The 21,265-nt window shown below is 40.2% G+C and overlaps 1 protein-coding gene across 2 annotated transcripts in view; it reads right to left on the bottom strand.

The window, feature by feature from the left end:
* Positions 1–5,374: 5,374 nt before the first annotated feature.
* Positions 5,375–21,265, bottom strand: part of SERINC5 (serine incorporator 5) — a 53,852-nt gene continuing 37,961 nt past the window's right edge. For both annotated transcript variants that reach the window (XM_048849648.2, XM_048849651.2), the window contains exons 6-12: positions 20,437–20,648; positions 16,921–17,016; positions 14,157–14,283; positions 11,145–11,211; positions 7,103–7,142; positions 6,131–6,278; positions 5,375–5,803 (exon numbers count right to left, since the gene is read on the bottom strand). In XM_048849648.2, coding sequence (XP_048705605.1) covers positions 5,656–5,803; positions 6,131–6,278; positions 7,103–7,142; positions 11,145–11,211; positions 14,157–14,283; positions 16,921–17,016; positions 20,437–20,648 — 838 coding nt within the window. In that variant the 3' untranslated portion in view covers positions 5,375–5,655. The remainder of the gene's footprint in view (positions 5,804–6,130; positions 6,279–7,102; positions 7,143–11,144; positions 11,212–14,156; positions 14,284–16,920; positions 17,017–20,436; positions 20,649–21,265) is intronic.

The raw sequence follows: 21,265 nt of genomic DNA, 5'->3' as shown, positions 1-21,265 counted from the left end.
CCAGAGGTCACAAGTAGTCTTATGGGGGTCCTATTAAGCCAAGATTTCTCCAATCTTTCTGCAAGGGTTGGGCCATCTTTGGACAGAAGGTCCTGTTTGCTGGATCAGAAAGGCCCTGTGTCAATTTAAACTCAAGACTTTTTATGCCAAAAGCCCTGTGCCTGTTGGTTTCCGGGAACCCAGTTTGAATGAATGCATGCAAATATCCCCAAAGGTTGGTACCTCTCCAGAGGTGTTTGCAACTAGAGTGATTCATCTTAATCACTCTCCACTGTTTTAGTTCCCTGATGGGTATACATGAAAATCCAGACTACCACAGTAAAGCTTTAACAAAATGAAATGGGTAAGTAATTGACTTAATATTTTTAAAAAGCCAATCCAAATTTCAATTGAAATTATTGAAGTCTGAAGTGATTTAAAGAGTTCAAAGCTTAGCATATAAAATGTTGTGATCCTTTCAAATGTAAGCACAATTTACATTTACATGTCCCAGCATCCGCCTGCTCATGGAGCCTGAATACTTTGAGGAACTATCACACTGTGGGAAAATGGAGCACAGACAAGTCCATTTGCCTTTCACTTGGTCCTTATAAGTGTTTTTGGCCTTGTTTGCTAATCCAGCTATTTTGGTTAGGAGGCTTGCTCTCTCCAAAGTCTCCTTGGAGTCTCTAATTGGAGTGAATTTGGGTTCTCACAATTGCTTTCATGGTCATTGCTGACACAAATAAAGGAATGGGAGTTTGCTCCAGGCTCAAGCACAAGTGCAGCAGGAAAGAAGAAAAAATTATTCAGAACCAATGTAGTTTCTGAAGTAGAGGAAAACCTCAACAAAACACAAACTTACTGCAAAGCAAAACCATGTTTCCTCCAATACAAGGGACCGTCTTGAAATAAAACTTGAGCAAGCATTTTAATTTAAATACAAATTAAACTGGAATGGACTTCTGGAAGGAGGAACAAAGGAAGAATGGGTTTAGCCTATTAACAGTAATCGGCTTCCCATTCTCAGAGGTGGAACAGCTCTTTGTGAAAGTGGGTAGCTTTCAAGATTCTTGCAAATTTTAAAAGGCAGACTAACACAACCCATTTAAACCTCAGTTCCACAATAAGTCAAAAGAACAAAGATATATACAAGGCACATGGCAGGGCAAAAGAGAGTACTGGGTGTCTACCAGTAGGTGCGGCTATCTATCTTACACAATAAATGCATGGGGAGATAAAGTTCTCCTCTTACTTATTTAGCTACTGTCCTAATACATGACTCATGACAAGCATTTTATAGAACACTGAAGCATTAGACACTAAGAGCTTCTCATTCCATCCTCTAAAAAGTCTTTCCATAGCATCTCCTATTCCTGATTACTACAGAGCAGTAGCTTGCATCAGAGTCCTACCACAGAATTTTGTCAAGTATAGATTCAAAAAACCAGGAGTCTTTCATATGCACAGTAAGTATTAGCACATCTTAAGGTCGGAGGTGGTGTATGAGGCAGCACCATTGAATCATAGGCTCAGTTCAGTTCTTCCAGTTTGAGTCTCAACTGAATTATTATTTATGGCAGAGGTATGTCTAATAGGCACTTTTAAAATGCATGTTCACCTGAGCAGATAATGATCAATGAGCTGGAATTGGAGCTGGAATCCTGAATTGTGACAGACCCTAACACGTGACTTTAGGAATCACACAAATAGCTGTCAACAGGAAGTTCACAGTAGAATTTTTTAAAAACTACACTAAGCCCCCTAATATTCCCCTGGCCTGCAGGAGGGAATACACTGATTGAGGAAACTCCATGGGCCTACACTCAAGGAGACCCAAGGTGATGTCATCTTCTCCAGACAGGGGAAACAGGCACACCTTTCCATCTGCACAGATGTCCGGTGATCCAAATGGATCTTGGACATCTGTATAAAGGAACAGCCCCTGCAAGTTACTCTCTGGGCCTTCTCCTTCTGGTAGCATGGCTCACACAACGTTAGTTTGGAGTGGGATAATGCAGTGTAGAGTCATCCTCCACTGCTCCCTTTGCATCCTACCCAAATTCTGCAAACCCTATGCACATGTACTTTGTGAGACGGGCCTGTGTGGTGGACTCAGGGATGCAAGTTCAGGAGGAGAAAGAATGACTGTTGCCTCTTCTTTCCTTATGCGGCCATCATTTCCTCTGTGCAAAATAGCTATTGCCCTGCATAAACTGAACTACAATGAGTATGCAGTATATACACATAAGGATTTTTTTTTTGTATACAGATATTGCCTATAGTCTCGCTATTAGTGGATGCCTTGGCCAATACACATTTTAAAAGATACCTGAAGGAGTTAAGCCATAATATAGTCACAAAAACATTAATATTTTAATACACTTGTTTTTCATACCATGGATGTATATGACACCTCAATACTACACTTACAGATATTTGAACATTAGGGAATTTCATTCAGATTTTCTGGACTGTACCTTGATTGCAGTTCAGAGTCCTAAAACCAAATCAAAACAGTTTGAAAAACCTATAATTATACAAATCAGAAGAAAATTTGGAATTTCAGTTTATCAGCTCTCGACTGGCTAAACACTAGCGATAATTTCTTCTCGTTTGAAAAAATAATTCTTTTTTTTTTTTAAATAATTACAGTGTATCTGAATGTTCTATACAATTTGCCCAAAGTTGCAGCTTTTCCTGTTCTTCTCACTGTAAACATTACAATTTGGGCAAGATGACCCCTAGTTGTCATCTCATGGTCCTTACTCTCTTGCTTTATTTCAGATTTCAATGGGACTCTAAACAGGTGCGCAGTCTCCGTGCAGGATCAGAGCCTTCAAAATGGAAGCATAATCAATCAAAACCCAGAAAACTATTTATTCACCTTTGTAACATAACAAAACTTATTTAAACTGAAGTGGTGTTGGGGTGTGGGTGAGAGAAAATGGGGAAAGATTCACGGCCATACCAAAGAAACCCACACATCAGTTTTCAGCATGGAGGGGATTCTGATGGATATCTAAGCCCCTGGGAACAGTGGGGTTAGTAGCATAAGTTTATAGGACTTCACAAACTCTGCAGAGTTTACTTGAGGGAGGAGGATGTGCAGGGTTTGGGAGTAATTCAACCCTTACAGAGCCATATCAGATCAACTCAGACCCCAGAATGAGACAGTCACTTCCTGCCCTTCTGGTTCCAAGGAGAAAGCCCAGAAATCTTTAACCCGAGAGGTCTTTAGGAGCGCTCATTCCCTTCCCCCAGTAGCAATGGGGAAAGGTTTATTTTTGCTCTTTATTTCAATGATCGTTCTTAGCATTAAGCAAACGGTTTTTCTGAGTTGTTAAAATGCAATACTGGAAGCTAGCACTGGATGGTATGTTTTGTTTTTGTAAGGGTTGTTTAGGGAAAAGACCTGGGAGAAAAGGAAAGTCAAACAATAAGCTGACGAAAGAGGGTACCTATACCTTGGCTATAAAAAACTGCATCTAACTCCTGCTAAAGCCAGGAACCAGAATTCTCCATCTTACCCCTCAGTGTATGCCAGTGATATGCATGTTAGAAGTACTAGAGATAGCATTAACCGAACAAATCTATCATAGTAAGTGCCAAGTAATATGGCAGCAATAGAACTCCCATAATTATGGCAAAACAGACAATCAAGGCATGATAATGTGTTCATAGACCATCTATTTACATCAGAATCATGTGGGTTTTTTCCTTTTAACACACTAAACTACAAGTATTTGATTCCTAAAGAAAGGGTCCAAGTTTAAAAAAAAAAAAAAAAAAAGATGAACAGAAGAACGGCTATACTGGGTCAGACCAAAGATCCATGTGGCCCAGTATCATGTCTTCCAGCAGTGGCCAGTGCCAGGTGTTTCAGAGAGAATGACCAGACAGGTAATCATCAAGTGATCCATCCCCTCTCACCCATTCCCAGCTTCTGGCCAGCACAGAAGTAAAGCTCACTAACTTTTTGTAGTTCCATGGACAGCACAGTCATATCACAGTGGATAGTTTTCTTTCTATTTTAATTTGACAAACTGGTATGAATAGGTTAGTTTCAAAACTATTGGAATTCAGAAGGATTCATATTAGTTTTCTTTTTATTTACCTACTGAATAACTGATATAATTAAAGAGTAGTTCTAACCAGGAAAAAAACTAATAACGGCAATGAAGGGTCCATGTTTATTAGCTCAGTAATCTCCTGACCACATTTATTCCATTCATATTAAAAAAATCGTTTAACTTGCTGGGAAGATTCTCCACATGGAATTTAACTGGCCAAACTGTTAATGATGTGTCACTAGAATAGAATTTTGCTCACACTCTCATAGCACTGCTGTGCCATTGTAGGGAGCTGAAGTAAAGAAGTAGAAAAATATTTTTCCCAAAAAAGTGCACAACTCTAAATAACCAAGACGCAGACATATTGAGTAAGGTAATGCCATTTTACATAGTTCCTTTCCTGGCCATAACCCAACGTTAAAGTATTAGGAAATTAGTAGTGAAAATCTGAGGTTAAAGTCTGAGGGAAACCTCTAAATGTGGGTAAATATTTAGACAAAAATAATGCTCAGCACTCTCATTTTTAAGGTTAAAGATGTTGAGCAATGTTTCCCTATATTTGCTTAGAATCTCCTTTGATTGTGTGGCACACATTGTGATTTTTCTTTAATAAAGAATGTACCATGCATAATATCCTTGTACAGACTGGGCAGTTTGCACTCAGTTACTGCTTGCAAAACAAATCCCTCAGAATTCCATTACGATAGTTTATGCTACACATGCAGCATTCACATTTCGCTGATAATTGGGTCTGTTTTGAATTGTACTACAATTTAGCTTCTGTAGAAATCTGAAGTTAAAAAAGACAAAAACAGCATTTCCTTTAACAATATTTAGTATCTCTGAATATTTCAGATATATGTCTCCTAGCGCTCCATATGATCAATTGTACTTAAAAGGTGCCTTTCAGTTTACATAATAAATATTTCTATTGCCATTGGTATGTTTCTCTATCATGCCATATTTGTAATAACTTAATATATATACATATTGAGTAATTTAATATATTTAGAAACCTTTGAGCAGATACATTGCCCAACTCCCACCCCAGTCAAACATTTACTTGTTTTCTACTACTGAAGTAGTACTTTAGGTGCATTTGTGGAGAAAGTTATCTGGAGACAGGCATCAAGACTTGTGTGAAGTATAAAAGGATAGTTTGAATTTGAATCACCACCGTTGTAAATGGCATCAGTAATGAAAAGTATAACAACAAATACATTTCCTTTTGTTACAAGGTATCTGACATTCCACAGGAGGGAAAGATACACTTTGCACTAGGTTTGGCTTTGCTCTTCTTGCCAATAAAGTCAGATGGTCAGTTATTCTACAACAGTTTTATTTATTCCAGTTTATGTATCATCACCCATATTTTCCCCACCCTTCTGCATCAGTGTTGCAACACTGTCTTTCAGTAGATTTGTTCCTTGGAGTTACATTTTTGTTCAGACAGTTAAAAAACATGGTTAAAAAAGAGGAAGTCTTCAGATCTATGTTTCATCTGACAAGAGGTAACTAACCAGCATGTTAAGACACCTGATTGACAGACTTATTTCTCTAGCAAAGTGACTGAAGTATTTGTAACGATCGCGCTTGTGAAGTCTCACACTGAGAATTGTCGGGTTGGACAGCAGAGAGGTGCTATGAGAGTCCACAGGTAGAGTAGGACACACACCCAACATGACGCCATCTTAATCCAGAAGATGGACCAGGTTCCACTGAAGAATTTTTCAATCTCAGCACTTTCATAACTGTTAAAGAGATGAAGGGAAAAGGTGACAAGAAATGCAGTAAGCGGTTACACTCACCGTTCCTATTTTAGATTTGTTTCCCTCTGCTCATTTTGAGACCATTACTGACCGCCAGCAACCTAATTTTGAACCTGGGAGCAGATGAACAGCTCTTTGAACAGCTCTGTTCAGGGAACAGCCAGGACAGACCTGCTTATTCTCTCCCTCTCTCAACCAGGAGGCAAGATGTAACCGCTCCAGTTTTGGGTATTTCAACCGTACTCCTACATTGAGAGCCGTCCAGTAACATTACATGAATGTTAAGATTTTTCCATGAAATTTACTTACTGGAACCAGTGAGTTACTGTCATCATCACGTAGAGAGAAGCCAAGAAGAAAACAAAGTGGAAGTAGGCATAGCTGTATACTGTGCCTCTCTTTTCATCATATATTACAGTCTGACCGCCCCTTTCTTCAACATGCTCTTCGGTGTCAGCTGTATGAAACAGGGAACAAGAAGTTGTTTCACACAAGAATGGAAACAGTGGTAGAGTTCACATCCTATAGATCTAATTAAAATGAACAATTTTAGGCCCAGTTCAGTTCAATATCCTTATCCAGCAGAAAACTTAAGCATACTCTTGACTTCAGGCACATGCTTAAGTTGCATTGAAGTGAATGGAATTTAAGCACGTTTAAGTATTGTCATGAATTCAGGCCTTTTAACTTGATCACAGGATCCTGAGCTTCCTCACTTTGTACTAGGTCTCAGTCCATGGAGTACTCCCTTGCTGATACCAAAGTGAGAGTCCCAACACCACTGGGTCTTCTGACAGAGTGGGCAACAATTGGTACTCCATTTGTTGTTGTTCCTACACCCAGGCAGAGAGCAAAGGCTCAATACAGGAGAAGAGCACAGAATGCGGAGCACACAAATCTGGCAGCGACAGCAGGACACCCCCTTTTGAAAGTATGTTAAGAGCAGCTACTCCCCTTTCACACCTTTTTTTTATTTCATATAATGCAAGAGGAGAGATTTCCATTCCATCCTTGTGTGGTTAAAGTATTTAAATTTTTTTAAATGACAAAATTGTATAGATTTTAAAATAAATATTTAAGGCTAAAGCATTCCAGAGTGGTCTTAGTTTTTGAATAATTTTTTCCAATGCATTTCATGCTGCTGAAGAAGTTTCAATTTCCACAGAATTTAGGACACACGCACCTCTGTATATACTGGGCCTGGCCTTAGTTATACTCTTGTGGTTTGGGCTAAAAGGAACAAGCAATGCTAAGCAAAATGTATAAGGAATGCATAGTTACCATCTCCATCTGGTGCACAGCAAAAGCAGCAACGAGCTACCTATAAGGCAGACATAAAGTTAACAAAGAGGTTTCATGCAACAAAAGAGAAACAGATCAGCAGATTAAGTCAGCCTGTTGTGCCTAAATTACAAATACTAATTTATAAAAACATTGCTTTGTATATTTGCAACAGACAACACAACTAAAGCCTCAATCAGGAACAGACAAGCAATTTACAGCAATAGACCTTTTGGAAGTTAGGCAGCTACTCTATCTTGGTGTTAATTAACCATTTATGGAGAATTATACTGCATGTATCTATTTTACATAATCTAAGACCAATATTCAAATGACAAGAGGATAGTGTAGCTATAGTGGAGTAATGCTGCAAAATGGCTGTGTACAGTAGTTCCTTCTTCAGACCTAAGTCACGGGTGTTTTTAAAAGTAACATTTCTTTATAGAAATGAGAATGTAAGGAATATTAGAGATTCTGACTACATTCAGCAAGACTGATTATACAAATATAAGCATCAAACTTAAATAGACATTTGCAAGGTTGGAGCCAGCAGTAGTAAACTGAAAGTTACTTTATCTTCATACCATTTTATGTAAGCAAGGGGTTTTTGTTTTGTTTTTTTGGTGGACAAGTCTCATTTCTCAGTCTAGAAACTAGTACTTCTCTGGTGGCACAATGACACTCCTGAAATGCATTTGGGTACTGCCGCATGTTTTCCTATTTCCACTGCCTGCTAATATAGAACATTGCACTTTGATTGTGTGTTTTCCCAGTATTTCTCTTCTTGTGCACAATTCCACAAAATACGTATTTACTCTGCATTTTCTATATTACATCTCCAACATCTGTTGTTCTCGGATAGTTTCGGTTTCATTTTGGGGGAGGTGGTGTTCTGTTTTGGAGTCTAATAAAGTATACATACCAAGAAATTATGTTGTACTTTAAGATTTGTGATCTTTATACTTCAGTTTAATAGATAAGGATTTTCACACTCGCTTTGTATGATTAAATACTCTCTGGATGCAAAAGATGATAAAAAGACTAGCAAAGTTCCTGCTTAAGAGATTGGCTGAGTTTACTGAAACAGGAGAATAAATGCTCTTCCTATAGTTTGGTTTAACAGGGTTCTTTACTTTTTTAAGTTAAATTTGGACAAGAACTATTGCCTTTCGCTTGCATTATTATTTGGCTATATCAAGATCCTGAAGTTAATGCCAGGCTCCTCCAAAGAAAGTGTTTTTTCTTTGGATACATGTGTCAGAAATTCAGGCCTTGCACATTAAGTGATGTAATTAGTACTGTTGGCATGCATACAAATAGGCATTCAGAGCAATTAATTATCTCTAGTTTAGGTACAGAAAGACTTTCTGTATAAATAGATGCAGCTGCAGAATTATGTTTACATTTCTTGTCAAAAGACAAAGGTCCTTTACCTCACGGAAGACAATCAGAATGGAATTAATTAGCCATTGCCCGTCATTGCTTTATATTCACATGCAACAGTCCCCATATAACTCTCTAAAACCAAGGGCTTGTCTGCACTTACATTTTATAGCGCTGTAACTTCCTGGCTCAGGGATGTGAAATATCACCCCCCCTGAGCGCAGCAAGTCTGAGCGCTTTAAAGCACAAGTGTAGACAGGCTCCCAGCGCTCGGAGCTAATCCCCTCGTGGAGGTGGATTACCAGGAGTGCTGGGAGAACTCCCCCCCAGCGCTCACGCGTGACCACACTCGCACTTCAAAGCACTGCTGCGGGAGTGCTCCCGTGACAGCGCTTTGAAGTTTCCAGTGTAGCCATGCTCCCAATGATTTAGAAATAACTCTACCGTTGAGTGCTCAGTTCAACCTTCTCAGACAAATGGACCAGGGTTACCAGGCTAAGACTGGCTGTGCCAGCCAGTGCCTTTCGCTTCCCATTCAGCAATTTGCATTCTAACATACAATAAAGCTTGAACTGCTTCAACTCTCACGCTAGCAAGACAAGACTGGGGTATGAAGCAACCCAAGTGCTATTGTGGGTCAAAGTATGCACAACTGATTGGTAAGGAGGCAAAAAATGTTCATTGGGATCCAGTACAGAGGGTCATCATTAAGGTTGTGTGTCTATGTGCCTTGAGTACCAGGCACACATGATTGAAGTACAGTGATTTTGCAAAATGGAGTGCTAATAATATCTATTTACTATTCAGCCATAAGCAATAGTTACTATTTTTCAAAGATTTATGTGAGTACTACTGCATGTATGTTATATACTCACAGTTAATTACTGTAGTATTTTTATATACTTATCTTTGCAACCAAGAAAGGCTAGAAACACCACTTTTTAAAGATGACAGTATGAAAGCTTAGATTCTGTAGAAAGTTTCATGACACCCAGAAAGAAGCTTTTACAATACATAGGATTGGCTCTAAGTCTTGATATACAAAAAAAGATAAATTTGAAGTATGTAGCTTGACCCACTTAGACAGCAGAGCGCACAAATTCTGAGTGAACATATTGGAAAAGCTGATTTTTTTTAATGCTCAGAGTTAAGTGGGTTGAATTATTTTGCTCAAGATTTCCCACAGAATTCACCTTTGGGGTAAGAGCAAACACGGATATTTCTACCTCAGATGGAAGATACAGCAACTAAAATGAGGGGACTAGAACGGAAGTGGGAATTCAGTCTTCCATACTGGGAGCTGACAACATCTGTTAGACATTTGTGAAGCGAACAAATGTACGTATGCAATAGAATGGCTTATTTTTACCACATATAGCATGACAATGGGGGAAGAGAAACAAAACAAAGTGTGTTAGTGGTTTTGGGTGGGAAGAGATTAAGAAACCCTGATGTGGAGCACTAATACTTTTGATCACATTTTACTGCTTTTGAATTTTCTCAACTGCCCTGTTCTGCAACTAAAATATAATGATCTCATCTTTGCCTATATTCCTAATAAATATTTCTTTTCTGCCTCTAACTGAGAGGAAGTGAGCTTCTGGAGAACAGTTACACCCCAGTTTAATGCAAACTCTGTCATCACAGGAAGTCTGCCGAATGCTAGAGAAAAAAAACTGCAAGGACAGTGGCATACTATTTGGGACACATTAGGCAAGTCCTCTGAGGGACCAGCAGGAGCTGTGAGGAGCCAGCCCAGGCAGTAAAGACTCAGGAAATTCCACCTTTCCTGACAGGAAGAACATGTGGCGTGTGAATAGGCTTTTTACGTAGCTATCTGTAACAGAGTGGCTTGTCCCTGAAGGCCTGGAGCCAGCCAACCCTAGTTATTCAGAAGGCACACCTGAGTAGGGGTCAGCTGATTACCTTATTAAAAAGCAGCAGGACAAGGGGAGGGGGCGGGGCGGGGAGGGAGAGGATGGGAGGAGAATGACGATGTGCTCATGGAGAAGACACCAGCATGAAGCCGGAGGGAGAGACGTCAGCAAAGGCCTGCCAAGGCAGGGAATGGCAGCTGGGAGTGAGCAGGCTCCAACAGAGAACCCTAAATTATTAAGAAGGGACCAGGCTCCAGGTAGGGAATTTGGTATGAATAGGTTAGTTTCAAATCTATTGGAATTCAGAAGGATTTATCTTAGTTTTCTTTTTATTTATCTACTGAATAACTGATAGAATTTAAAGAGTAGCTGTAACCAGGAAAAAAAAAAACTAATAATGGCAATGAGGGGTCCCAGGAAGACTGGGAGCACAGACTTGATGGGGATTTGAGAACTTTGGGGCTGGATTTATTACAACAATACAATCATTCCCAAAACAAAGAAGGGCATCGCTGAACTACAGAAGTGTTGCATGGAGTTCTTCAGGGGGCCTGAAGAGGGGAAACAGAAGCAGAGTCCTGCAGAGCCACTTGTGGCCACAAGGGGTTGCTCAAGAGGCAGCTAACCCTTTTATACCATCCTTATAAGTTCTGGTTGCAAATTCTAAATGAACAATACATACAATCAGAAGACAGACAGCTTGAAAGTGAGCCCCGAGATGGTATGGTGGGTAGAAGCAGTTTGTTGCAGTTTGTTACAGTTCAGGGGAATAGTTAACTCACTTCAGTTTCAGGCGTTGCATATATTCCTCTCAGTGCTTCAGAGCTTGCACGAGTTGTTGAGGTCAAACTAGGATCAAAGAGAAGACAGCACCATAACATGCAGCGTAAGTATGTTTCCTGTGATGCTGAGAAATCTCATGGGGAACGTCTACACCGGCAGAAGGAACGAGCCTCCCAGCCCAAGCAGTGTGCCAGCAATGGCACTGTGGATGCTGTGGCTCGAGCTGCAGCTCGTGCTCTCAAGCCCCTGGGCCTGAGCTTGGGTGACTAGGTCAAATGCCCACCAGAGCCACCGCCACACTGCTGAGTTTAGCGTGTGCCAAGTCAAATGAACCGAGCACGAGCCTGTGTAACCCCAGACTGGGAGTCTCGCTCTCAGCTGCAGTGTAGACATACCCTAAGGATCCAGTCCCTCAACAACTGAAGTAAGTGATAACACAGGATGTAAAGTCAAGTGCTAAGTCTGTGAAAGGTTTGTTCTGTGCAAGTAGAAATCTACAGGACAGATCACCACCAGACTCATTCCGTAATCATGAACTTAAAAATAAACTAGACAACTTCTATTAATGTCAATGCACCACCCAGCAATCAACTTAAAAGCTAAACACACACAAATTTGCATTTCAGAACAGGTTCTCCCTGCTATGCATGACGGGTGTTTCGCCTTTCCCAGACTAGTTTTACAGCAATTACTTTGACCAATCCTGTAAACAAAGACCACAGTCACAGCCTTGCAGATGAGACAAACTCATAATATTTATGAGCTATTTGCTAGGAAGACTATTTATACCATTATTATTCCATTTCCTGTAAATTGTTGGGGGAATCCTTCCCAGTTTCCACCCAACTTGTCTCTGAAACCAGCTCTTATTTTGAGAGAGGAAGGATGGCTATGTTACACAAACTCTCCATGACCCACACTGAAATGTTAACACAGAAACATACTATACCCCTTGTTTCCTTCCTACCATTTAGAGTATAGGTTCTCATACTGAGGAGGAGTTTCTCATTTAGTTCTGAACATGGTGGTATTTGTTGTTCTGCTCTTCCTGAGAGAATGCTCCATAGCCTAGTTTCAACTCCTCTAAAAAGTCTGTCTTCCACACTGACAAATCTTTCCCTATGGATTGAAAGATTCATTGTTCCAGTGGAAAGTAGACGTAATTGGTCATTGCAATAAATCAAACCTGGATCATGAATACATAGATTCATGGCAAGATCCTTGTCTGATAGGAGTTACCAGAATAGTGCGGTTTCTCTGGATGGGAGGACTTGTTGCACCACCTCTTCTAAGACAGCTAAATTCTTGGATGATGGAGATTTTGAACTGGACTCTTATTCAGTGCGGAGCCAATGCAAAGATCAGTGCATTGCAGTTACAGTGACATGGCAACTTGTGTTGTGAAGCAATTGGGAGTTTTTTCCTGGTACATTCCTAAATAGGAGTTGCAATAGTATAACTCAGACACCACAAATGCAGAGACCTACTATGCCCAGATTCAGGTCTGACAGGAAATACCAAGGTAGGCTGGTTTCTCCAGATATTAGGACTGCCCCACCTTGTTCAAATGCAGTCTCAATGCCACCCCCAAAGAGGTGCTTTTAGAGCAGGATAAGAATCTGACACACCTCCCTCTACACACAGATTAAAAGGTTTTGTAAGGGATTTCTGCTTTTTAATATGATGTGTATTTCATATAATTTTTTTAAATGGGAATGTTATTGCTGTACCAGAGCAGCTGTTTACTTGTATTTACTTTCCACATCAACATATTTCTTCAGCTGAGCTAAATTTTAAGAATAAATCATAAAGCTATTAGAATTTCTTTAAAAAGACTGCTGGTAAAAGTTCTCTCTAAACAAAGTGTCTTTCACTACATTACTAACACCACCCTTTCTATTACTGAACATCAATATTAAAAAACTAAAATAAAGAAATCTAAATTACAGTTGAACCTCAGAGTTACGAACCAACCAGTCAACCCCAGACCTCATTTGGAACTAGAAGTACACAAACTAGCAGCAGAGATAAAAAAAAGAGCAAATACAGTACAGTACTGTGTTAAATGTAAACGACTTAAAAAAAGAAAAAGAAAAAGAAAAAGGGAAAGCAGCATTTTTCTTCCGCATAGTAAACTTTCAAAACTGTATTAAGTCAATGTTCAGTTCATTTTTGAAAAAAAAAAAAAAAACCACTAACGTTTTGTTCAGAGTTACGAGCAACCTCCATTCCCAGGGTGCTTGTAACTCTACTGTACTTTTCACTGTTTGCTTTTTTTGCATTTCTCTTATGGACAACCAAATAGACTAATCGGTTTCAGGAGGGCTTCTAGTCAATTTCACATTCAGAATCTCAGACACTAGTAGTGCTTGATCACATACATATGAAAGACATAACTCAATTAATTATGCACATTGCATTTAGGAAGTTTATTAGACTGAGGTCCTTTACATGGGTGGCGATGGATGGAGAGCAACACCACACTACCCGGCAGTTTGCCACACAGTTAAAAACCACAAACTATGTCCAAATTACTATCAGAAAAGCCACTACTTGGCAGTACTTTCTGTAGAATTTAAGACTTTGTGAAAAAGTGATGTTTCTGGTCTTGATGATTAAGAAAGTTTTCAAATGTGAACAAAGGCAGTGTTGTCTTTCCGCAGTCAGACCCATTAAACCAGCTATGTCTGCAGACTCAGGAAGGCAATGCTTCACTGGTTCATGTTTGGAATTTCTTCCACCAGTAGATGTGGATCCTTTTCATAAAATGCTAAATCATCATTAGGTTTCAGGGTTGCCTATTTCATCACTGATCATTTTAGAGAAGAAACATCCAGCCACTCCGGGACTGTGGGAAAGTATGATCAGATTAATTTCCCTCCTTTCGTGTAATTCTACCTCTAGCAATTGCTTTGCATTTGCATTGCACACATTATAAAATCTTAATCTGTTTGATCCCCACATTTAATGTACCAGTAAGGTAACTTAAAAAAACAAAACCAAAGACTTACCAAGAATATAAAATGCAACAAAACAGAAGAGTAGTGCCCAATCCAGTAACCAGGTTCTCATCTCTGGGCAAACCCTGGCTAAAATCAGGTACGCAGATTGTAATGTTCTTATGGTTCTCATCCAGGACTTAAAACACAAAACAAACATAAGTTCATTTGACTTCAGATTAAAGAAAAAAATGTGTTTCCCGAAACGTCAAGAACAATCTTTTTTAGAAAGATTATCTAGGCTGGGAGGCTGAAATTAGACTTGCCAGATGTGTTGTTTCTTGAAGGGCAGAACTACAATAAACTTCAGCACTTTGCTGGCTCACCAGGACAGAGTGGAGAAATGTCAGGCCATGGGGTAGTTCTTAAAATCCCAGCTTCTCTGCTGGGCTGTTCACCAACACTTCACCTCCCCACTCTTTTGGAGGGCCAACTGACAGCTGAAGAAGTTTAAAATTATACATACATTATAAATGTGTTACTGTTTGTAAAGCTGGGGTCACATTATCCTGTATAATGTCTGTTTAAGACAGGGGTGTTTTAAGGGCAGCCCAACTGCCAAATATAGGCTCAATGAGGTCTAAAGTATGGCCTGTGGCAACTCCACTCCTGAAATGATGCACTGAGGACAAAGAACTACACTGGTTATGGGCATATTTTATTTTAAAATGTATGCAGGTTAGCTGCTGCCTTCAGGTTCCTGGCAAACTGCCAGCTTGTCCTTGGTGTCAAAGAGAAGAGGTTCTCTTGCTTGACAAATATATTTGCTTTGAGACATATTTTTAACACCTCCAGCCCAGTGCATGCTCTTGCAAATGCAATAGTTTTCTTGCCTATAAATTGGGTATCTCATTCAGATTTACCAGCGTGTAACATTCTCCAATTCTCCTTCTGACAGGGGGACAGCCTAGACAGATGAAAGCCTACACATCACTAAGTCCTTCATCACAGTTCCTTTTCTAGTTAGTGCTATTCTAGTAAAAAGGAGGTAATTCTTAACAAGACTAGCCTAAATTGCAGAGGTTAGAGCAGTGATGGGCAACCTTCAGCCCGAGGGCCGCATGCAGTCCATCAGGGTAATCTGATTGTGGGCTGCGAGACATTATGCTGACATTGACCATCCACAGGCACCGCCCCCTAGAGCTCCCAGTGGCCACAGTTCGCCACTCCTGGCCAATGGGACCTGCGGGAAGCAGCAGCAGGCCGCAGGGATGTGCTGGCTGCTGCTTTCCACAGCTCCCATTGGCCAGGAACAGAGAACTGCAGCCACTGGGAGCTGCGGGGGATGGTGCCTCCGGACGGTCAACGTCAGTATAATGTCTCACGGCCTGCAATCAGATTACCCTGATGGGCTGCAGGTTGCCTACCACTGGGTTAGAGGAAAGGCTTTAGTGCAATTCATCTGAATCACAGAAATTTATTTTGGAGCTTGGAAAATGGCTCTCTGTTCACTAGATTCATCAGTCTGGATGGATTCCAAAAAGGAATTCCTTGAGAGAAAAATGGAGACAAACCAAATTTTAAAAGAGCCCAATGTTAGAAAAACTATAGCAAGGTTTTTTGGCATCTGGAGATGCTCTGTAAATGTGAGGCACAATGTGTTTGAATTAGCACGTGAAGAGATACAAGGACACCCATATCTGGTTAGGATTAATCTTAATTTTTTATACTCCGTGAACAGCAACTGTAGTACTACTCAAATGCCCTTGAAGCAAAAGATTTGAGAGTAATTTTTCACATGAAAGGGAAAATGGGGTCAAAAACTAGGTAATTTGCTTGGTTCCATGCTCCCAATTAACAAATCTAGCACATCAATTATAGGTAGGACCCGACCAAATTCACGGCCATGAAAAGAACTTCACAGACTGGTTTCAGAGTGACAGCCGTGTTAGTCTGTATTCGTAAAAAGAAAAGGAGGACTCGTGGCACCTTAGAGACGAACAAATTTATTTGAGCATAAGCTTTCGTGAGCTACAGCTCACTTCATCGGATGCGTACTGTGGAAAGTGTAGAAGATCTTTTTATATACGCACAAAGCATGAAAAAATACCTCCTCCCACCCCACTCTCCTGCTGGTAATAGCTTATCTAAAGTGATCACTCTCCTTACAATGTGTATGATAATCAAGTTGGGCCACTTCCAGCACAAACCCTTACTTCTGTGATGCCTTCAAAGCGGCGGCTAGCTCTGAAGGCAGAATCCTGCCAGCTGCAGTGCAGAAGTAAGGGTGGCTATACCATACCATACCATCCCATCTTACTTTTGGGATGCTGCTGCTCAGCTCTGAAGGAGCAGTACTGCAACCCCCCCATCTCCCACAACTCCTTTTTGGGACAGGACCCCTACAATTAAAACACTGAAATTTCAGATTTAAATAGCTGAAATCATGTAATTTACCATTTTTTAAAATCCTATGACCGCAAAATTGATCAAAATGGACCATAAATTTGGTAGGGTCCTAATTATAGGAGGTCTTATTGTAATGGCAGCTAAAATAGCAACGGGAGGAGGAGGGGGTGGAAATCTACTGGATAGAAGTGAAAAAAGGGCAGACAAAAGTGTCCAGTCTGAAACGAAAGAAGGCTATACATCTTTCTGGTTGTTATTGCATGCATTGGCCTACATCCTATACCAGTCTCTTCTGCCAAAGCTAGCATCTTGCACTGAACTCATGACCATGCAGGATTTGTTTGGCATGATAATCTAAAGGCCTAATCACATTCACTTTTGATGCAGCAGGTCTTAAAGGACCTTAATAAACCTCAAGATAACTTACTAGTTTCTGGTGGTTTGCTTGACAGAGATGAGAAGGTGAGATACATGACATAGCAGCTGATAACTCCTGACTGCAACAAACCAGAATGTGGCTGGCCTTTAGAGAAAAAAAGGTAAGATACTGAAGCATTTTTATGGGCTTTAACAACAGAAATTCAAATGGTCAAAGTATCTTCCACATGGGAAATATTATTTAATCCTTTGCCTATGCACTTTAGAAAGTTTCCAGACAGACTAGGTAGGTATTTCCTCTGAAGGATATAAGAAAACATCCCTTTCTCCACTGGCTGCTCCAGGGAGGTTAAGATCCCCAAACCAATAAGAAATAAACACTGTTTTGGCCAACCATACCAAGCTCAAAAACAATATTCACACCTGGTGTAAGTTACTGGCAGACTTAACAATAGCTATAATTGCTTATCATTTAACTTTGAAATTACTTGAAACACTGATGTATCTCCAGTCCCAATGCATGAAAGATGCCACAAAAAACAAAATTTTTGTTGAAACACGAAGTGTGATGTGAAAAAGAACAAAAATTAGAATGGTTGTGAATTGTTCCAGCCCTAGTCTCAAAAAACAGATAGATGGTAACTGTACGACGGTGAGAAATGAGCATGAAATCAGAGCTGAATGGGTTTGAATGCTATTCTCTTAACAATGCTATTTCAGCAAAGGTAGCGTAAGTGGCTCCATACCAAGCAATGTCTATGCATGTGAAACCTCTGCTATGTGTCCACCCGATCAGGGAATTGTATCAAAGATCCTGGCATGCTTGTCATAGAAATCACAGAAATGTAGGACTCAAAGGGACCTCGATAGGTCATCTAGCCCAGTCCCCCACACTGAGGCAGGACTAAGTATTATCTAGACCATCCTGACAGGTGTTGGTCAAACTTGCTCTTAAAAACCTCCAATGATGGATATTCCACGACCTCCCTAGGTAATCTGTTCTATTGCTTAACTACCCTGACAGTTAGCAAGTTTTTCCTGGTGTCCAACCTAAACCGTCCTTGCTGCAATTTAAGCCCCTTCTTTTCCTGTTCTCGGTGGATAAGGAGAACAATTTATAAAAAGGAGACTGATAACAAACTTCTACAACTTGAAGTTTTAGGTCCCACTACCCCTCAGTCTTCTCTTCTCCAGACTAAACAAACCCAACTATTTTTAAGCTTCCCTCTTATGTCATGTTTTCTAGACCTTTAATCATGTTTGTTGCTCTCCTCTGGACTTTTGCCAATTTGTCCACATCTTTTCCAAAGTGTAGTGCTCAGTACTCTATGTGAGGCCTGATTTATCAGTGCTGAGTAGAACGGAAGAATTACTTCTCGTGTTTTGCTTACAATACTCCTGCTAAAGAATGATGCTCGCTTTTTTTGCAACACTATTACATTGTTGACTCATATTTAGCTTGTGACCCCCAGATCCTTCTCTGAAGTACTCTTTTCTAGGCAGGAAGGAATAATCATGAAGGGACTATGTACAGTACTTTGCATTTGTCCTTACTGAATTTCATCCTATTTATTTCAGGCCATTTCTACAGTTTGTCAAGATCATTTTGATTTCTAATCCTGTCCTCCTAAGCACTTGCAAACTGTCTCACCTTGGTATCATCTGCAAACCTTTACAAGTGTACTCTTTAGCCCATTATCCAAATCATGTATGAAGATATTGTCTAGAACTGGACCCAGATCCCGGCAGGACCTACTCAATATGCCCTTCCAGCTTGATTGTGAACCACTGATATCTACTCTCTGAGTACGCTTTTCCAACAAGTTGCATGCCCACCTTATAGTACGTTCATCTAGCCTATATTTCCCTAGTTTATGAGGAGATCATGTGAGGCAGTATCAAAAGCCTTACTAAAGTCAAGATACATCACATCTACTGCTTCCCCTCTATGGACAAGGCTTGTTACTCTATCAAAGAAGGACATTGGGATGGTTTGACATAATTTGTTCTTGACAAATCCATGTTTACCGTTACTTATCACCTTATTATCTTCTAGGTGCTTACAAATTGATTATCTGTTCCATTATTTTTCTGCCTGGCCTATAATACAGTGGGTTGTCCTTATTCCCCTTTTTATAGATCGGTACTATATTTGCCCTTTTCCAGTCCTCTGGGGTCTCTCACTTCCACCATGAGTTTTCAAACACAAATTGCTAATGGCTCAGATCTTTTCAGCCAGTCCTTAAGTATTCGAGGACGTATTTTATCCGGCCCTGCTGAATTGAAGATATTTAACTTGCCTTTAAGTAATTCTTAACTTGTTCTTTTCCTATTTTAGCCTCAGATCCTACCCCATTTACACTGATGTTCACTATGTTGTCTAACGTAGGTTAGTCATTTGATCACCGCTAACCATTTTGGTGAAAAACGGAAACAAAAAAGGCATTGCCACTGCTGCATTTTCTGTTATTGTCTTTCCTGCCTTGTTGAATGATGGGCATATCCTGTCTTTGGTCTTCCTCTTGCTTCTCATGTATTTGTAAAATGTTGTCTTGTTACCATTTATGTCCCAAGCTAGTTTAAGCTTTTTTTTGGCCGTGGCTTTTCTAAACTTGTGTTGGTTTTTTTATATTCATCCTTTGTAATTTGACTTACTTTTTGTATGATTCTCTCTGATTTTCAGGATATTGAAGATCTCCTGGTCAAGCCAGGGTGGTCTCTTACATCCTTCCTAACTTTTTTATGCGTTGCGGTACTTCGCTCTTGTGCCCTTAATAGCTCTTTAGAAAACAGTCATCTCTTCTGACCTCTTGTTTCCCATGCGATCTTACCTACCAATTCTGAGTTTACTACAGTTTGCCTTCTTGAAATCTATTGTCTTTATTCTTCTGTTTTCCTTCCTACCATTCCTTCCAATCATGAACTCTATCATTTCATGATCATTTTCACCCAAGCTGCCATCCACTTTCAAATTTTCAGCTACTTCCTCCCTGTTTGTCAGAATCAAATCTAGAATAGCCTCTCCCCTAATCACTTTCTCCACCTTCTCTAATAAGGCGTCTTCAATGTATTCCAGTAATTTGTTGGATAATCTGTGCCCTGTGGTAATATTTTCCCAACAGATGCCAGGGTAGTTGAAGTCCCCCATCACCACCAAGTTTTGTGTTTTGAATGATTGTCAGTTGTTTTAAAAAAAAAAAAAAAAGCCTAATCCACTTATTCCTCCTGGTTAGGTGGTGATCTGTAGTAGACCCCTACCATCACATCACCCTTGTTTTGTACCCCTTTTATCCTTACCCTTATGCTGTCATGCTTAGTGACACGGGTCAGAGAGGCGATGGTATGGATTTTATGGAGACAGAGTGACATAAAAGCTAACTCAAAACACAGAGAGAGAGAGAGACCGAGACAGACACATGCGAGAAAGGTATACACACACTGCGTCAGTACCCGATGACATCAGCCTTGCCAAGTCTGATAACCAGAAGTAGGCTCCAGAGAACTCTCAAGGTGTCCCATCTCCAACAAAACAAACAACAGACAAAAATTTGATAAGCACACTTACGACTTTGGACACAGGGTGAGATAGCTACCAATGAAATAAGAATGCACAGGCCACCATTTACACCAAGCAGGATCTTGTTGTATGTGCAGCCCTCGGAGCGCGTGTAAAAGACAGCCATCAAAATCAGGGCTCCCACAGCAACGGAGTACAAGACGAGAGTGCCCAGAGCTAGTAAGCCATACCACAGTTTATTATGCGTTGTGCCCGCAGTCCTGTTTGTAAGGAAGAAAATATATTAGCTATAGAAAAAATATGGAACATATACTCCTTATCGAGATAGCTTATATGACCATTAGAGCTGCACAAAAGTCAGCATTTTGCTCTCTATAGTACATACATTGTTTCAGCAGTATAGGCTGTGACTTCTGGGTATTTTACAAATATAGTTGCCTTGCTAGATTCATTTGCTATCACCAGGATCTATAAAACATTCCATAATGCTAGTGTTGATCATATATCAAGACTTTACACTGATGTTTTAATGCCTGGCTATTTCCATAAATATAGCCTGCAAGATTCTGAAGATTTGGAACAGCTTAGACTGAGCCATCTGCAAATCTTTGACACTGTTGTAATCGTAGCTCCTAGCTAACGTAGGGGATTCCTTGACTGGAGCCAAGGACGACCCTTCCAGGTCCCAACTCATTAGTGAAGTTCTTCCATTACATAAGCCCTGGAAAACCACGGTTAAATACACCGCAGCTATTCTTATCCTCCTACCACTACAACAGTTTTGTCCATTCAACCATTCTCCCGTCTTTTGGCTCTCTGTATCCTACAAGTTTTACTGAGTCCTGAATTCCCTACCCCCCACTCCCACCCACCCCTG

Source organism: Caretta caretta, chromosome 5 (genome assembly GCF_965140235.1).
Source record: "Caretta caretta isolate rCarCar2 chromosome 5, rCarCar1.hap1, whole genome shotgun sequence".
Classification (NCBI taxonomy): Eukaryota; Metazoa; Chordata; order Testudines; family Cheloniidae; genus Caretta; species Caretta caretta.
The sequence above is the reverse complement of the archived record's forward strand: the minus strand, read 5'-3'. Positions and strand labels throughout refer to the sequence as shown.